Source organism: Callospermophilus lateralis, assembly GCF_048772815.1.
Source record: "Callospermophilus lateralis isolate mCalLat2 chromosome 11 unlocalized genomic scaffold, mCalLat2.hap1 SUPER_11_unloc_2, whole genome shotgun sequence".
Lineage (NCBI taxonomy): Eukaryota > Metazoa > Chordata > Mammalia > Rodentia > Sciuridae > Callospermophilus > Callospermophilus lateralis.
The window spans coordinates 1,485,270-1,500,621 of record NW_027510154.1 but is presented as its reverse complement, the minus strand read 5'-3'; the positions used below and the strand labels follow the sequence as shown (position 1 = coordinate 1,500,621).

At 31.2% G+C, this 15,352-nt stretch overlaps 1 protein-coding gene across 1 annotated transcript in view; it reads right to left on the bottom strand.

Moving 5' to 3' along the window:
* Window positions 1-1,801: 1,801 nt before the first annotated feature.
* LOC143388537 (cadherin-10-like) overlaps window positions 1,802-15,352 on the bottom strand; it is a 57,781-nt gene continuing 44,230 nt past the window's right edge. Inside the window, 5 exon segments of the mRNA XM_077107902.1 lie at window positions 1,802-2,292; window positions 6,075-6,210; window positions 6,213-6,328; window positions 9,324-9,432; window positions 14,266-14,387. Of these exon segments, the coding sequence (XP_076964017.1) occupies window positions 1,802-2,292; window positions 6,075-6,210; window positions 6,213-6,328; window positions 9,324-9,432; window positions 14,266-14,387 (974 nt within the window).

Sequence of the window (15,352 nt, the reverse complement as noted above, 5' to 3'; positions counted from 1 at the left end):
TAAAAATAGAACATCAAACACATTCAGAGATCATAAACATGAATGAAATGGGAGTTTAAAGTGTATTGCCATCTAAAAACATCACAAGTCAATTTCATATAGCCAAAATTGTTTATCTTTGTGCCTTGCCTCATTTAAGCTTGCAAAGATAGAATCCATTTGTGTAATCCAATTAATAAAATAAGACCATTAATTTTCTCTTCCTCAATAATTATTTGAAATAAACCTCTTATATAGAAAACATTTGACGTCAAGTAACCATTTAATTCCCTTAACAAGGTTAAACCTATTGTTTGAAATGCAATTATTTCCATCATTGTATTATATTAAATGATAAGGATCATTCTACTATCCTGAAAGTTCTTTTAAAAGAGTTCTCCTGGTCCTCATTTCTACTCAGTCTCTGATCAGTTATTTCTCTGAATCTTTTCTTTTTATTCATTATACTGGGGGAGTTTATTCTCTACAAGAGCCTTCTAGTTGATATACAATTATTTATTTTATGGTTATCATTAAAAGTAATCTCCATTGAAAGCATAAAACTTTACATAAATTTGAGAAATTATATCACTTGAATAACCATGTAAAAAATTCTCTGAAATTAATTGCTATGGTTTGGATATGAGGTGACCCCTAAAAACTCCTGTGTTAATGGGGGAGATTAAATGATTAGATTATGAATGATGAATTATGAATTCACCTAATGGGTGAATTAATCCATTTGTTGGATCAATAATCTGAATGGATTACTGGATGGTAACTGTAGGCAGGTGGGGCATGACTGGAGGAAATAGATGTGGGGGAGATTGCCTTGAAGATGATATATTTGGTCCCTAGCTCCTTGCACTCTCTCTGCTTCCTGGCTACCATACATTGAGCAATTTTGCTCTACTATGCCATTCTATGCAAATGTTTAGCTTCACCTCAGACCCAGAGCAATAAAGCTGAGGTTCATGGACAGTACCTTTGAAACCTTGAGCCAAAATACTCATTTCCTCTTCTAATTTGCTCTTGTCTGTATTTTTGGCACAGCAATGAAAAGCTGAATATGAAAGAATAAATATCAATATTTGATTTATTAAAGTGTTTCACATCAGAGACTCCACTGATGCTTGTAGACAGCAGTTAGAGGTGGAAGCATTTTAAAACTATACCTTGTGTCTTTTTTCTTCAATTAGATGGCTTAGTATATTGTGGTAGGCAGAAAAATAGTGATCCAGAATGCCCACATCCTATTCTGAGCAAATGCATTATCTTATATGTTGAAAGACCTTGCAGATGTAACTTAAGGCTCTAGAGATGTGGAGATATCATGGGACTTTGATAAACAAGTGTCATTATAAGGGAATGAGAGAAGCAGCAGTGTTCGATGAGAAGGGGTAATTGCTACAGTGATGTCATTAAATAAGTGAGAGAGTTTGAGATCTATAGCATAACTAAGAAATAGCTTAAAACATCTTTCCAAAAATTACAAAAGACAAGAAAGATCAGATGAGTATATTTAGAGATGGGTATATGCAATTGTGGAAAAATTTCTACATTTATTTTGGTTCCTAAATGAAATAGCGAAAAGGGTGAGCTGAGACAAAAACAAAGAGCTCTTGAAGGTGAGCAGAGGATATTTGAAATAGCCATCAAGAAAGTAAAAAGTGAGAAGTAAAGAGATGGTTTTGTTTCACAAAACCAAAGATCACATGATATTAGGACGTGTTTTCAAAGCCATCTCATTCATCACCTGTATATGTGAAAAGTAAGTGTAAAGTTGGAGTTTTCCAAGGGTGGACTTTTTGGTAAATCCAGGTTAGGAGTCTTTGTCACTGTCCCCACCACCATACATAACCGTGAGCTTGTTAAACCTGGGGCCCCACTCCCGGAGGTAATCATAATTCCGGTCTCCTTCGGTGGTGCCTGACTCCAGGGAGCTCAGCGACTCAGCCACCGAGTCGTTGCCCTCATAGGCGTACGTGGCCAGGGAGTGGTAGGGTGGTGCGGTGGGGTCCAGGTCGTGTTCCTTGAGCCTCTCCGCGATGGAATCCCGCACATCCTTGTTGTCAGGCGCAGTGGGAGTCCTGCGGGGGATAAAGAGCGCTTCTGGCATGATGTCTCTCCTCAGCTTCTTTTCCTCGATTGCTGCAGGATTCCTCAGGGTGCCAATGTCAAAGGCCTGGGTGTTCTCCTCGCCACCACCTTCGTCATTATAGCTCAGGATGTTGTCCCTGATGTCCTCCTTGGATAAGATCAGAGGTTCCTTCTTCCGCTGTCTCTTTAGAGCTGCAAACAGTACTACTATAACTTGAAAAAAAAAGGAGAGACATAAGAAGCCCATTCAGAATGCTATCAAGCAAGTGGGAGCAGGAAAAAGGAGCATGCATTATTTAGATATTTTTTTTTACTTCCCCATTTTTTCTTGCACGTTCCTTTTTTTTCCTTTTTTTTTTTTTTTTTTTTTTGGTTGGGGGAAGCAGAAAAGGGTTTAGTCAAGGTAGGTGATGTTCAAAAGTGGTGTTTCTGACTTATTGTTAAGGTACTGTGGAATCTTCCTTAATTACAGTGCATATTTTTTTCTGTTTTTCTAAGAAGTGTTAGTTTCTGGTTGTTCAGAATATATGAGTCTTGTGTAATAAATAGTAAGACAGATGTCATACAAACATTAGAGAAGTTGAACTAATCTTCATGTAAGATCCAAGTGGCTAAAATATGCCTGTATTTTCACATCCTTACCATTCTTAATAAGGTATAGAATATTGATTCTGTTAAATAACTGTGTTGATTGATTTATATAGCTTTTTTTCTTACTTTATTAAAAGAAGGCCTACATTATAGGAAATAAGACCCAGATGTTTAGACATAACATGGGTTTAGAGGTTTATGATGCTTTCCTTAGTAATATATATCTTATAAGAGAACTCCCCCAATTTGTTAGATGACAGTACAACAAGTATATTCAAGTCACTACACTGGATTAACTCCAAATTAATGCAGGGACCTTGGCCAGATACATTTTTATTTATTTTAATTTTATTTTATTTTGGTGCTGGGTATGGACCTCAGGGCCTTGTGCTTGCAAGGCAAGAACTCTACCAACTGAGCTATATCCCCAGCCCAAGATACATTTTTAAAAATGTGTATACATAAGTTGAAATGTGTATTGCTCACAAAGGACAGTTCTCCACTTTGATGAGACAGTAACAATAAGTATAAAAATAATACTGTTAATAACCAAAATAATGTTAATAACATGAACTCTAAGAGGAAGTTAACATCAAATTCTTCTGATTGCATTTAAATTTCCCACTATTATTTGCTGTTCCCAAACATTTAGATTCTGGTCCATTAAATTGATTTACAGAAACAGATGGAAATTCAATTACATAGGTAAAAGAAGGGGAGAAATCTTTCTCTTTTATATATCTGTCCTTAGCCTCTTTTAGAAGAATGTCTAAAGGATGGGGGAATTATGATATTTTTGTATCAAGATATTCTAAGTTCTGTTTCCTTATTTATTAACATGGAATTCTCAGACTATTGGTCTTCAAATCTGTGACAGGGCAAAAAAAAAATTTTTCTAATTCTACCAAAAGGAGTTTTAACCCACTGTTAAGTAATCTTGGCCTTAAAATGATAAAAAAAAAAAAAATAGCCCTTGATGAAGACAGAAAGCTGTTTATTATTCAGGTCTTTGGGAAAAATAAATTTTATTTTGCTTAAACTCATGTATTCATGCATCCATAAAATGTATGAAGTAAAGTTTTGAAACTCAGATTGATTATTATGAACAAAATGATTTTACTGAGTCAAAAAGCTTCTAATAACAAAAATTTAGTAATATTGATTCCAACTCCAAGTTTATTTCCTCGCTTCTTGGAATGTCAGATATAGTGTTTTCAATAAGGGTCAGAGGGATACCCAAAACAATAGTTTGAAGCTAATGCATCTGGAGAGTAAATTTAATCTCATTCTTAACTCAAAAGCAGTTAAAAAGCAATTTACTCTAGGTTATAAAATCAAGAATCATTACTTTAGAGACAAGTAAATCAAATAAAGGGAGAGTTTTAACATTTTTTCAGTGAACACATAAGACAGTGAGGCCTCAACCCAGCCATTATGAGGAAAAAAAAACATGGACAAAAACTCCAAATTTCACTGGAAAATTGTACACACAATCACCAAGAAGCAAGGTGCTTTGGTTCAACCTCTCACAAATTGATGGCCTTGGAGAATGCTTTAAATATTTCAAACATTCATCTTTATTGCATATAAAGTGAAGATAACCATACATACTGCATACATTGTTTCATCAAATGAAAGATAAAAGTGTTTTTCATTATATTATTGTTTACACTGTTTGATAAAATCAACTTAATAAAAGCTTGCTACTCTTGATGTTATTCTTACTGGAGATTTTATATTTAATACATTTTTCAGCAGAATGACTGAATATAATTTACATATAAATTATAAAGTCCTCAAATAAGTAGATTATTCATATTTGAACTTTTTGATTTAATTAGTATAAAGTCTGTTTCTTGACTTCTCTTAATATGTTTAGTAATACAGAAAAGTCAAATTATAAAAATAAACTTTTATCAATTCTCCCATATTCTGTTAAGTGAAATCATTTATTATTTTTGTTATATATGAAAATACCTCATAACTAAATATATTAAAAAACAGACTTATTGTTATTATTATTATTTTTTTTGGCATCGGGGATTGGACCTAAGGTTGTTTTTTATCACTGAGTTACATCCCCAATCCTTTTCCTTTTCTATTTTGAGACAGGCTCTCACTAAGTTGCCAAGCTTCTCCTTAAAATGCTTAGACTGTCCTGGAATTGTGATTTTATGCTCAACCTTCTTAATTGTTGGAATTATAGGAATGCACCACCATTCCAGTCAATAATACATATTTTTAAAGGTACACATTTTCATTTCCTAAACTACATGTAAATCGAATGTAAAGTCTAATGTGATGGTACACACCAATAATCCCGGTAAGACACTCAAGACTTAGTGAGAACCTGTCTGGGAGGGTGGGGAGAAGCGGGGGATGCGAGGAATGGATCTCATTGTTAGAACACTCCTGGCATCAATTGCCAGTAAAAAACAAAACTAAAAAAAAAGGAAAGAAAGTTATGTAGAATTGATCATTCCATTAATTTAGTGATTTATTTCATATGTATAATTTACCTTTGAGATATTTAATCACAGAGCTCTTGTATATACTTGAAAAAATGGAAAAAAATGAATCTTCTATGAGGGATTAGCTATATTATGGAATTAACACATATTTTTAATATTCTTTGTGGTTGCAATGTCTTTGTTATTGGTCCTAACTTCACATATAAAGGTGCTGTCTTTTTATAACAGTAAAAATTGTTAAAATAAATTATTGTAAAGATTATTTTAGAATTTGAAATGAAGGCTTAATTATTAAATTAACTTTAATGTAAGTATGAAAAATTGATAATGAGTATAGTTATGCTGGTGAGAAGTCCTATACTAGATCAAATTTGTGAATTGTGTTTCTAACAGAATGTATCTTAAACCTTATCAATGTTGTTTTACCCTTACTGAGATTTGCTGATATCTAACTTTTAGAGTTGAGGTTAAAATCTTATCATACTCTTCCAGCTTCTACCCTCCTCCTGAATTAGAGTTTGGCAGATCATCCAAGATGAAACAACGCCATAGAGTTACTACAGGGCTCAGGAGAGCAGTGATGGGCCCGCTATAAACTAATTGGAGGTACCAATCATTGATGTTTTTTTCAAGAATTGCAATCACCTACCTCTCAACTTTCTAAAATCTAACACAACCATTCTGCCCTCAAGCCTTCTTGCTTTCTCATTACTTATTTCATATATTGTAATGACAGTATGAAAGCTGCTTTTTTACATTTTGATTCACATCTGAATGATGAAAAGTCTTATTGCTTCTATATTCTGGCTGGATATCCTAAAACTTTTGTGTAAGTTTGGGCAAGGGACTATTCTGATAGCAATATTCCTTGTTTAAAATTATACTACAGTAAGTGTCCTAGAAGATGATTCAATTTTCTATAAAGTTTCTTACCCAGCAGAATAATGATGCAGAGGAGAATGGCGATCAAGGCCCCAGTGCTGAGACCAGCAAGGAGGAGCAGGGCTTCAGCATTGCAGGACTGCATGTTGCCTTGGCTGTCACAGGCACATACTCTGATGGTCAGCGTGTGCCTGTGCTGCTCTGAATTGGGTAATCATTGTCTGAGATCACCACAGGCAAGAGATAGGTACTTATTTCATGTCTATTGAAGCCATTTTTTCGAGTTAAAATTCTGGCAGTGTTATCTAAAATAAATTTTAAAACATTACAAATGTTTGTTTCACATAGTAAAATGATAACTCATGGTGATAATGAGGATTGTATATATAAATAAAACTCTCTTCATAAAAAATATAAAACATTATAAAGTTTTCTATTACATATGTACAATGCCATTAAACAAGACAAATAAGATAGTTCAAAGAATCTAACATTATGGATTGAGTACTAACTTCAAAAATTATCCCATAGTATTTTCAAAATGGTGAGTTTGTATAAGTAAATATCAAGTTTACATAGATGAGAAGTTTTTTTTACTGTTTTCTGAAAATCTGCTTTGTAGACCAAAAGAAAATATTATTTTCTTTCATTTATTCATTTACACACAAACAGCATATCTCAATCCAATATTCATGAAGAAAATAGGATTGGATACATTGTAAGCATTGTTACATTGTTTAAAGCAATAAAATAGTCAAAATCCATGAAGAATCTCAATATATACCCAGCAGCATGCAAATTATTTGACATTTCTGAGCATTGATTTCCACTCATTCAAACAAACTCATAACTTAAAGGATGTATTTAACTGAAAGTAATAACAGAAAGCCTGGGCTAACTCTTAGAAGTGCCTAATAAAGTTCCAGACTGAAGTAAAGATTTAATAAAGACAAATATCCCACTACCTAGCATATTATACTACTGACTTTTTCTTTACATGTTAATTGACCTAGTATTCTCACATGGAATTTGTGGGGTTAAAATGAAAAAAGACTTCTATCCCCAAACAGGTAGTATTTAAAAAATAATTGGTATGATAGTTTCTATCCCAGTTATTTGCCCAGAGAAGTTAGTTTTGTTTAGTCAGCCCTGCAGAGTTGTTTAAAATGCCAATATAGGGAGGGAGTCAGTGAGCTGTTAAATCAAACAAACAGGAGAGAAAAAAATAGAGGTAATCTGTTGCAGGTACAGTGTTTGAATACAAAATAATTTATTCCTTAATTTTGAGTTGGAACATAATGATACCAGTTAACTACATAAGCTGGGAAAGCAGACTAACAAAATAACATGCACATAAACAAATTTTAAAATTTATCTTTCAATAACTATTTTTCCCCTGAAATATCCTAAGATAATATGAGCATATATATATGGTACTTTTAGAATCTTGCTTGTCTAATTTTTAATTTTTTAACAAATGTTTGAACCTTAGTTTTGTAATAGTTTGGACAGGTTGAGGGACCAAATGAAGTTTGACTCATTTCAAATTACTTTATGGAATATTTAGAAATTCATGATATAATTTTTGACCTATGATAGAATAAACAAAATTAATTTTAAACAGGAATAACCTAGAAATAAGGGAGTTTAAGGCAAATATTAATTAGTACAAGGCTAGAAAATTAACACTAAGGTAGTATATATGCTATTTCAATTTTTTAAAAAAACTTCACCCAGTATCACAGCATCATTAATTTTATATGATTAGGTTAAATATTCTGGTTTATATTCTGTGGGCTTATTTCCTGCTTTGAGTACTGTATATAGATTAAAGAACTCTTGGTAATAATTGTCAAAAATTAATTAAGGCTGGTCTTGAATGATTTCCCCAATAACTTTGAAATGCCATGCTAAGACAATACTATTTCATGTCTACATCACTTTTTAATGACCAGTGCTCAGTTTCACTGGAGCAGGGAGAAAATTAAAATACAACTAGAAGCAGGTACTGTCAATTCAATACTGTAAATTCAGTACTAGGGACAGCTCCAGTCTAAATTCAATGTTTAATTACTGTCATGTATAACAACAACAACAACAAAACTCAATGCATCTGTTGCCAGGTTCAGCAAATTAAAAAGTAGTATGTTGTTTATCTCTAATTCAGACTTAATCTCTAATTCATATTTCATATGAATGTCTACAACTCATGTTTAAAAATTAAATATTCATTCTGCATTTTGACTGGCACCTTCATGTTAATTTTTTTTCAACTTGATAACTTTAGGTGTTTGGAGTGATAGAAAACATGAACATTTTAATAAATTCATATTTAATAAAAAACAGATGTTTACAATAGATACTCCCCCTTTCAAGTTGGTTTTTGCTAAGATTCTACCAGATGAAATAGCTTGAATAAAGGTTGGCACAATGTAAAATGACCTATTATGTTAAATTATTTGCTGGTACTTTGAAAAGTACCTAGATTCTGATTCTGCCAACACACATCATGCATTGTGAAGAAAGCACTTACACACATGCCAATGTGGTTATGAGGCTTATTTAAAAATACACAAATCTGCAGCCATTCTAAAACTCATGTCTTTTTAAAAAACATAAGCTTGCATAGTTAGCTTAACATAACATACAATAAGTCGAGTAGAGATCTGACAACATAATTTTGTTTAACTAGAATGACTCCAATGACATATTTATCAGGGAACAGAGCTGTTCAACTTTTAAACAATCATAACTATTCTGTAAAATGTGTTTTATTTTTGTGAGACTATGAGAAAAATTAATTTCTGAAAAATAAAATTTGTATACTATAAGGACAACAGCATATCTTGCAATGCCTTTGCACCATATTTTCTAAGGGGCTAGTGAGGCTACATCACATTCTTACTCTTCCTTTATGCCTACTTGACTTCAATAAACCTGCTGCTATTCAATCTCATCAGAGTTTGCATAACACTTTCACTGAGTTACTTATTTCTCCATTCATATTTTCTATACCTTTTCTTAGGCAAAGTGATTATTTCTAGCCTTTCTAATCATTTCAACATCAATCTCATTGTTCATATCTACACAGACACTTCTCTCATATAGTTTATTAAATGAAAGAGAGCTAACATTTTCAAACAAGACATTATCATGAAATATCATTAACTATCAGATAAAAACAAAATTTCATAATGCAGATCAATAAATTGACAGATCATGTATATTATAATAGTTACTTTAGAAGAAATTTCCAGTTAATGTCATATTATATTATAATGAACAAATTCTAAAACTTACCTTCATTATCCTGTACTGTGAAGTTTGGATTGACAGCAGCTAAACTGAAGAAAAATTTCTGACCACCTAAAGGGTCATCTTTGTCTACTGCACTTATAGTCTGTATTAGCTGTAGGAGAGAGAAATATTATATAGTCATCAAACATACACATGTATAATCTGCTTTTGTAATACATAATTTTAAAAAATTTGCTTTGTAGAAAAATTTAAAAGAATTTATTTTGTTCATGGTGAATAAATCTTAATGATCATTTTCTTTTTAATGATATTTCTCTTCTACCACTCAGTCCCACTTATTTCTCTCTCATAAATATTGTCTTTTCCTTCAAAATGGTGAATTGTAAGATATTATATTTTTTGAGGGTTTCTATATTTAAATGTAGAACCAGTATGTTATTTCACATAAATCTAAACATTGATTGGGAAGAGTTTATCTGATGTAGGAAAAATTGTGGAAATAAAAATATTGCTTTGCTCCTCTCCAAAGTTAGCTGAAACATAATAAAAGAAAATAGATACTTCATACATAATGTTGAATATAAATTTTACAAAGAAAAGTTTATATATTATTTTCTACTGTAATAGCAATAGTTTGCTTCACTTGCACTTTAAATACAAGTATATATTTTTAAATTCAAGATATGTATTATATGGGGAAATGGTAATTGGTTTTAAAATAAGAGTTAATAGAAACTGTCTGATAATAGTGGAAAATTTAACGGTTTATACATAATCAGATCATTGTTTTTGATAGAGTATATGATTGATACTATATAAATATATAATATATGTAACAGTTATGTATTTAGGTCGGTATATGATTTCTTTATCCTTTAAGTTACATATGAAATAATTTTTTTGTTTTAAAAAAATATTTAAATTATTATCAGGGCTTCCAAAGTTGCTTCTTATGCATATTGATGTCTATTTATGCCTGTAAAAATCATCAAATATGCTTAATTAAAAGGAATATGCTTTTTAATGCATCAATTCAATTTAACTTTGTGTGAATAGTTGGTGGAAATATTTGTTGCTGAGGTTTTCTTGATTTAATTAGGGATTTCAAGTTTAAAACATTATACAAAACAAGAAATAAATGAAGAGATCATTATAACCATTCTTATTTTCTTTCAAAGTTTGCTACATCATCAGAAATGTGAAAAATTTCAAGTATTAACTTTTAAAATTATAATTTTACTCATTTATCAAAAATGACACAAGAATTTAATTAAGACATGCAAAAATATGTTTTTATGTAGAAATAAGCATCAAAAATTATTTAAAACTAACTTAGTTTAAAACAATTTAAAAATATATTTGACTAAATCTTATTTATAATAAGATTAAATAGAAGCCAGACTTATAAAATATAAAAATGGTATGGGAGTTAAAGATAAAAACATAAAAAAGGTATTTAAACTACTCAGGAATTATTAATTCATTTACCAAAGAATTTCTTAACTGATTTGTATCAATCAAATATACTTAAAAGATTTATTTTTAAAATTTTGATTCATAAGAGTATATTGAAGAGAAATAAATGAAGTAACATATCTTGAAAGACAGTAGAGTAGTTCAAATTCCTAGTCACAAAGATTTCTATATGAATATAACTATAAACACAAGAAAGAGTTAATTTCTTTAGAATAAAAACTACAATGTCTCAAAATAAACATATGATTGTAACTGTTATTACAAATAACAATTGCAGTTCATTTTTATCCTCAAAATAATACAATAATACATTTCTGAGGACATATGTCCACATCTTTATATATATGTAAACCATAAAGTTTTATATAAAATGCTCAATGATATTTTAATGAAAAAGTCGATTCATTGATTTAAATGTCAGTGGTTAATTGATATACTTTGTTATGAAAGAAGTAATTCCAATTCATATTAAAGTTACAAAAAACAGAATGGCAATTTGCAGAATCCCTATCATTTTAAAATAAATTTTATGACTCTAAGACTTCTCTGTTGCAAATAGAGGTACTGCTTCATAAGATTTTTTTTGGGGGGTGGCATACTTGGCTTTAGTGTTTAACCCCTTTATTTCCAAAATTTACCTTTCAATTTAACCTTACTTTCTATTCCAATCATACATTCAAAATCACAAAACTATTGTAACTGTGCCATAAAGACTTGCAATCAATACCAGAAGTTCACAACAAGAAATAGATAAAAGTTTTCTGCTGGCTTCCTATATGAACACTCAATATTTTATTTCTACTGGAGACAAATCATTTTAATCCGATTGCAATGAAACAATTTATCACACTTAGGAAACAAATGAACACAAGCTGGTGATATCCAATATTCATTTTGAGCTATGGAAAAGAGATATAGGTAACTCTTTCTTAGCTTTTCTTCTTGGCAATAATATAATTGTTTATATTATCATTGTATTTTTATATTTGATATAAGCATTAAGAATGTTTCAGTGATCATACTACAACCAAATGTGAAATAATGAGTGGATTTTAATGTATTTAAAATTAAACAAATAGTTATTATGCTTAATGTTTTAGCTAGGAGTTTTTGTTGATGAAAAAAAAAACTTTCTTTTATTCTGGAAAACTTCAATCTTTTAGCTGTTAGGAAGTAACTAAATTTTGTCCTATGAAAACTATGTGAAACGATTTTTGGTTTGATAAAGTCTTGGTTGCCATCTGGTTTGATATTTGCTGTCAGTGGTATTAGCTTTAATAAGGTGCTTAGTGAACAGTAAATATAAACAGCAACCCTCCCTAGAGAGATTCCTTGGGAAAGGTTCTTTGTGATTAACATGGTATTTTCTTCATCTAGACTTGGAAAATTATTAAATACATTTTACCGACTGCAGGAGTGAAGGTAAGTGAGGGAAACCAAAGGGAAGTAAAAGACCTATTGTTCCTTCCTTCAAGGTCCTGTCTCTCTGAAGTAGAAAGGTGAGAATTTAAGTAACCCTGTTAGGCAGGAGAGGACTGACTTCTAATACTTCATCAGTTGCAAACTGCATCCTATCTGAGAAAGTCTTGTATGCTTAGATCAAGGAAGAGCTAAGGCCAGGAAATAAGGAGGAGGAGGGAGTAGCAATTAGTTTTATTTCTGTCTTATCAATTTGTCTGCATGCCAAATGAATGGAATTATTCCCCATGTTGCTTTCTAAGTGCTACTTAAAGAGCACTTAATTTGCAGGAGTATTGGGTGGACTGAGATTTCTATAAATAACTGCAGCATTCCCAGACATCCTGATCTTCCTTTCCTAGGAGGAGGGGAGGCCAAACTAATGAGTGATTATCATAAAAGGCACAGAGAAGAAGTTTATCAAATAATCACTTTAAGTTTGCAAGCTTGGATGTCAGAACCTAGAATTCTATCATTTATTATAACATTTTTGTATAAGCAGAACTAGTTTTCAGCCAATGAGAACACGGTGGCATTTCACAAACTGGTCATATTAACAATAACTAGTGTGGAAGACTTGTCCATGCAGTCAATTAAACAAGAATTATTAATCATGTCCTTTCTATCACGATAGTCAAGGTAGGCTAACTGCTTTTTATTAAAATCATCTTTCATTGGATTATTTTTCTTCATTATGCCAACTAGGTTTTACACGTACAGAAATTCTGGAGCATTACTGAGACAACTATAGTTAAAAAGAGAAAAGGCACTGGAAAATAAACACAATTCTTTATTCTGTATATTTTGAATACATTTGTAAGTCTGCATTATATAATAATTGAAATGCTTTGAAAAGATATCTCTTGAAAATCAAATAGAATAATCATAGAGGGAGCAATGAATGCAGTAGTAGTAATTTATCTCTTAGAGAAAATATTTTAACTTATCTCATGCTGAGCCTGCCAAGCAGAGGACTATTTTGAATGGTATTTTAGGGTGGACACTGTTTCATTAAGAAGTTGGAAGTAGCTAAGTCATTTAAATATTCCCAATTAAACACTTCTATAATATTTTCAAGTTAAAAAAAAAAGGAATCCAATTGCAGCCATTTTACTATTTCTCACAATAGATAGGCTATTGAATCCCTGTTTGTATATTCAAAAGAAAGTATTCGAGTTATTCCACAATATAATTTGCATAAAAATGTAACAAGGACATTGATGTTTATAAAAGCATCAAATGGTGTCAAAACACAATACAGCTTCATGATGGCTTCTCTTTCTCTAATAAAATACATTGGATTCCCAATTATTATTTATAACATGCAGCTTCCTTCTGTGAAGACAGCACTCAAAGCAATTAAGAACACTCTTTTCAGCCATATATTCTGGAGCTTTTTAAACAACAAAATGTGTCCACTGAGGAAAAGATTTAAATAATTATAAACAAAGCTGATGTAGGGAGAATGCTTTAAAGGACTAAAACTGAGTCATTAAGCACTTTACATGTTGGTGTAATGATGAAAACCAATGTATAAGCAAATTCTGCTGCCCTACTTCAAAATGTATTTGCACATTTATCTGAATATTGATGGAATGCTTCAAAGATTCCATGCATTTGTTGCTGGGTTTTCACCAACTTTCATTCCCATTTCTCTAGCAATTTCAATATTTACCTAATGGTACAGCAGAGGATTCTAGTTTGCTCATGTTTTCGAGGGCTTTAAATGTTGAAGTTGTGGGGCTGGGGATGTGGCTTAAGCGGTAGCGCGCTCACCTGGCAGGTGCAGGGTGTTGAAGTTGTTTCTATACATTTGTGTGCAAATGATAATGTCTTTTCTTTTACACCAGAACTTTAGGAAGGAATTAAGAAACCTGGTACACTGCTATTTTAGATACTCTCAATTTTAGAAACATGTCACCGTTTTGAAAATGTTGCAGGGAGTATATGTGAATGTTCCTATCACTTTTTCATTCATTCCTGTCAAGTTTGTGAAAATAAAACATTTAATACAGAACTGCCCTGTGTTTTCAATCTTCCAGTTGCTCACCTGTCCTGGTCTGACATTTTCACATACAAAAGTGTCATAGAACACAGCAAATTGTGGGGCATTGTCATTAACATCCAAAATTCTCACAGAAACAGCTACATGAGTTGTCTCTTTGGGATTGTCTAGAAAAAATAAAGGAGAAATTTTGTTTAGGAATGCATGTTTGTGCACCAGATTTAATTTATATAGGCATCTTATGGATATTTAAGTGCTCACATACTAATAAACATTTCATTCATTCTCTTAACATAATGAGCAAATGCAATGAAGAAATTTACTGCAGGGCCTAATTAAGTAGTCATGAATTCTGTTAATATTGAGCACAATGGGATTATTTTTACTTTGTAAAAAAATTAACAGTAAAACCTAGTATAATTGAGATCATATCTGTGTCTTTCCTGTCCAAATATACAAGATGTGAATAAATGTTTATTACATAATTTTCACATATAACTTATTTAATCTTTAACATTTTTTGAGATGAAGAACTATTTTTAAATAAATTAGTTACTTATCCAAGACCAATAAATCCTTGTTCTTCTAAAAACCTATTTTTTGACTATGATAATTAAAATGTATTCTAATAGTAACATTCAAATTGCTTCTTGGAAATTATAATATATGGCTACTAATTCTACAATGTGATAGAATATTTACCCTGAGACATAAAGTTCCAGACATTTTATTTATATAGTCATGAATGATACCATTTCAACAGCCATGACTTGATTTTGCATAACAATTTATTGATTCTAAATTATCTCTACAAACAAATGGCAAGCTAATAATGATGTCTTTACTACAAAGGCTAAAATAAAGAGCATCAAAATTTTCAAATAAAGTGATGCAGTTAAAATATTTTGATTTGTAAAGGAAATAAAAAATGTTCCTTATTTACCTTAGCTTGAGTAACAAACCTATAATAGTCACAATTGCATCATCTTCATTGTAGATTTTTCTAAGCAGTTTTCTTGATATCTGAGTGTTTTAACATTTTAAAATCATGTTATAATTATTCAGAATTAAATACAAATATCACAATCTTTAGATAAAATCCAACTTCTTTGAAAACTTTGACAAAGTAGAG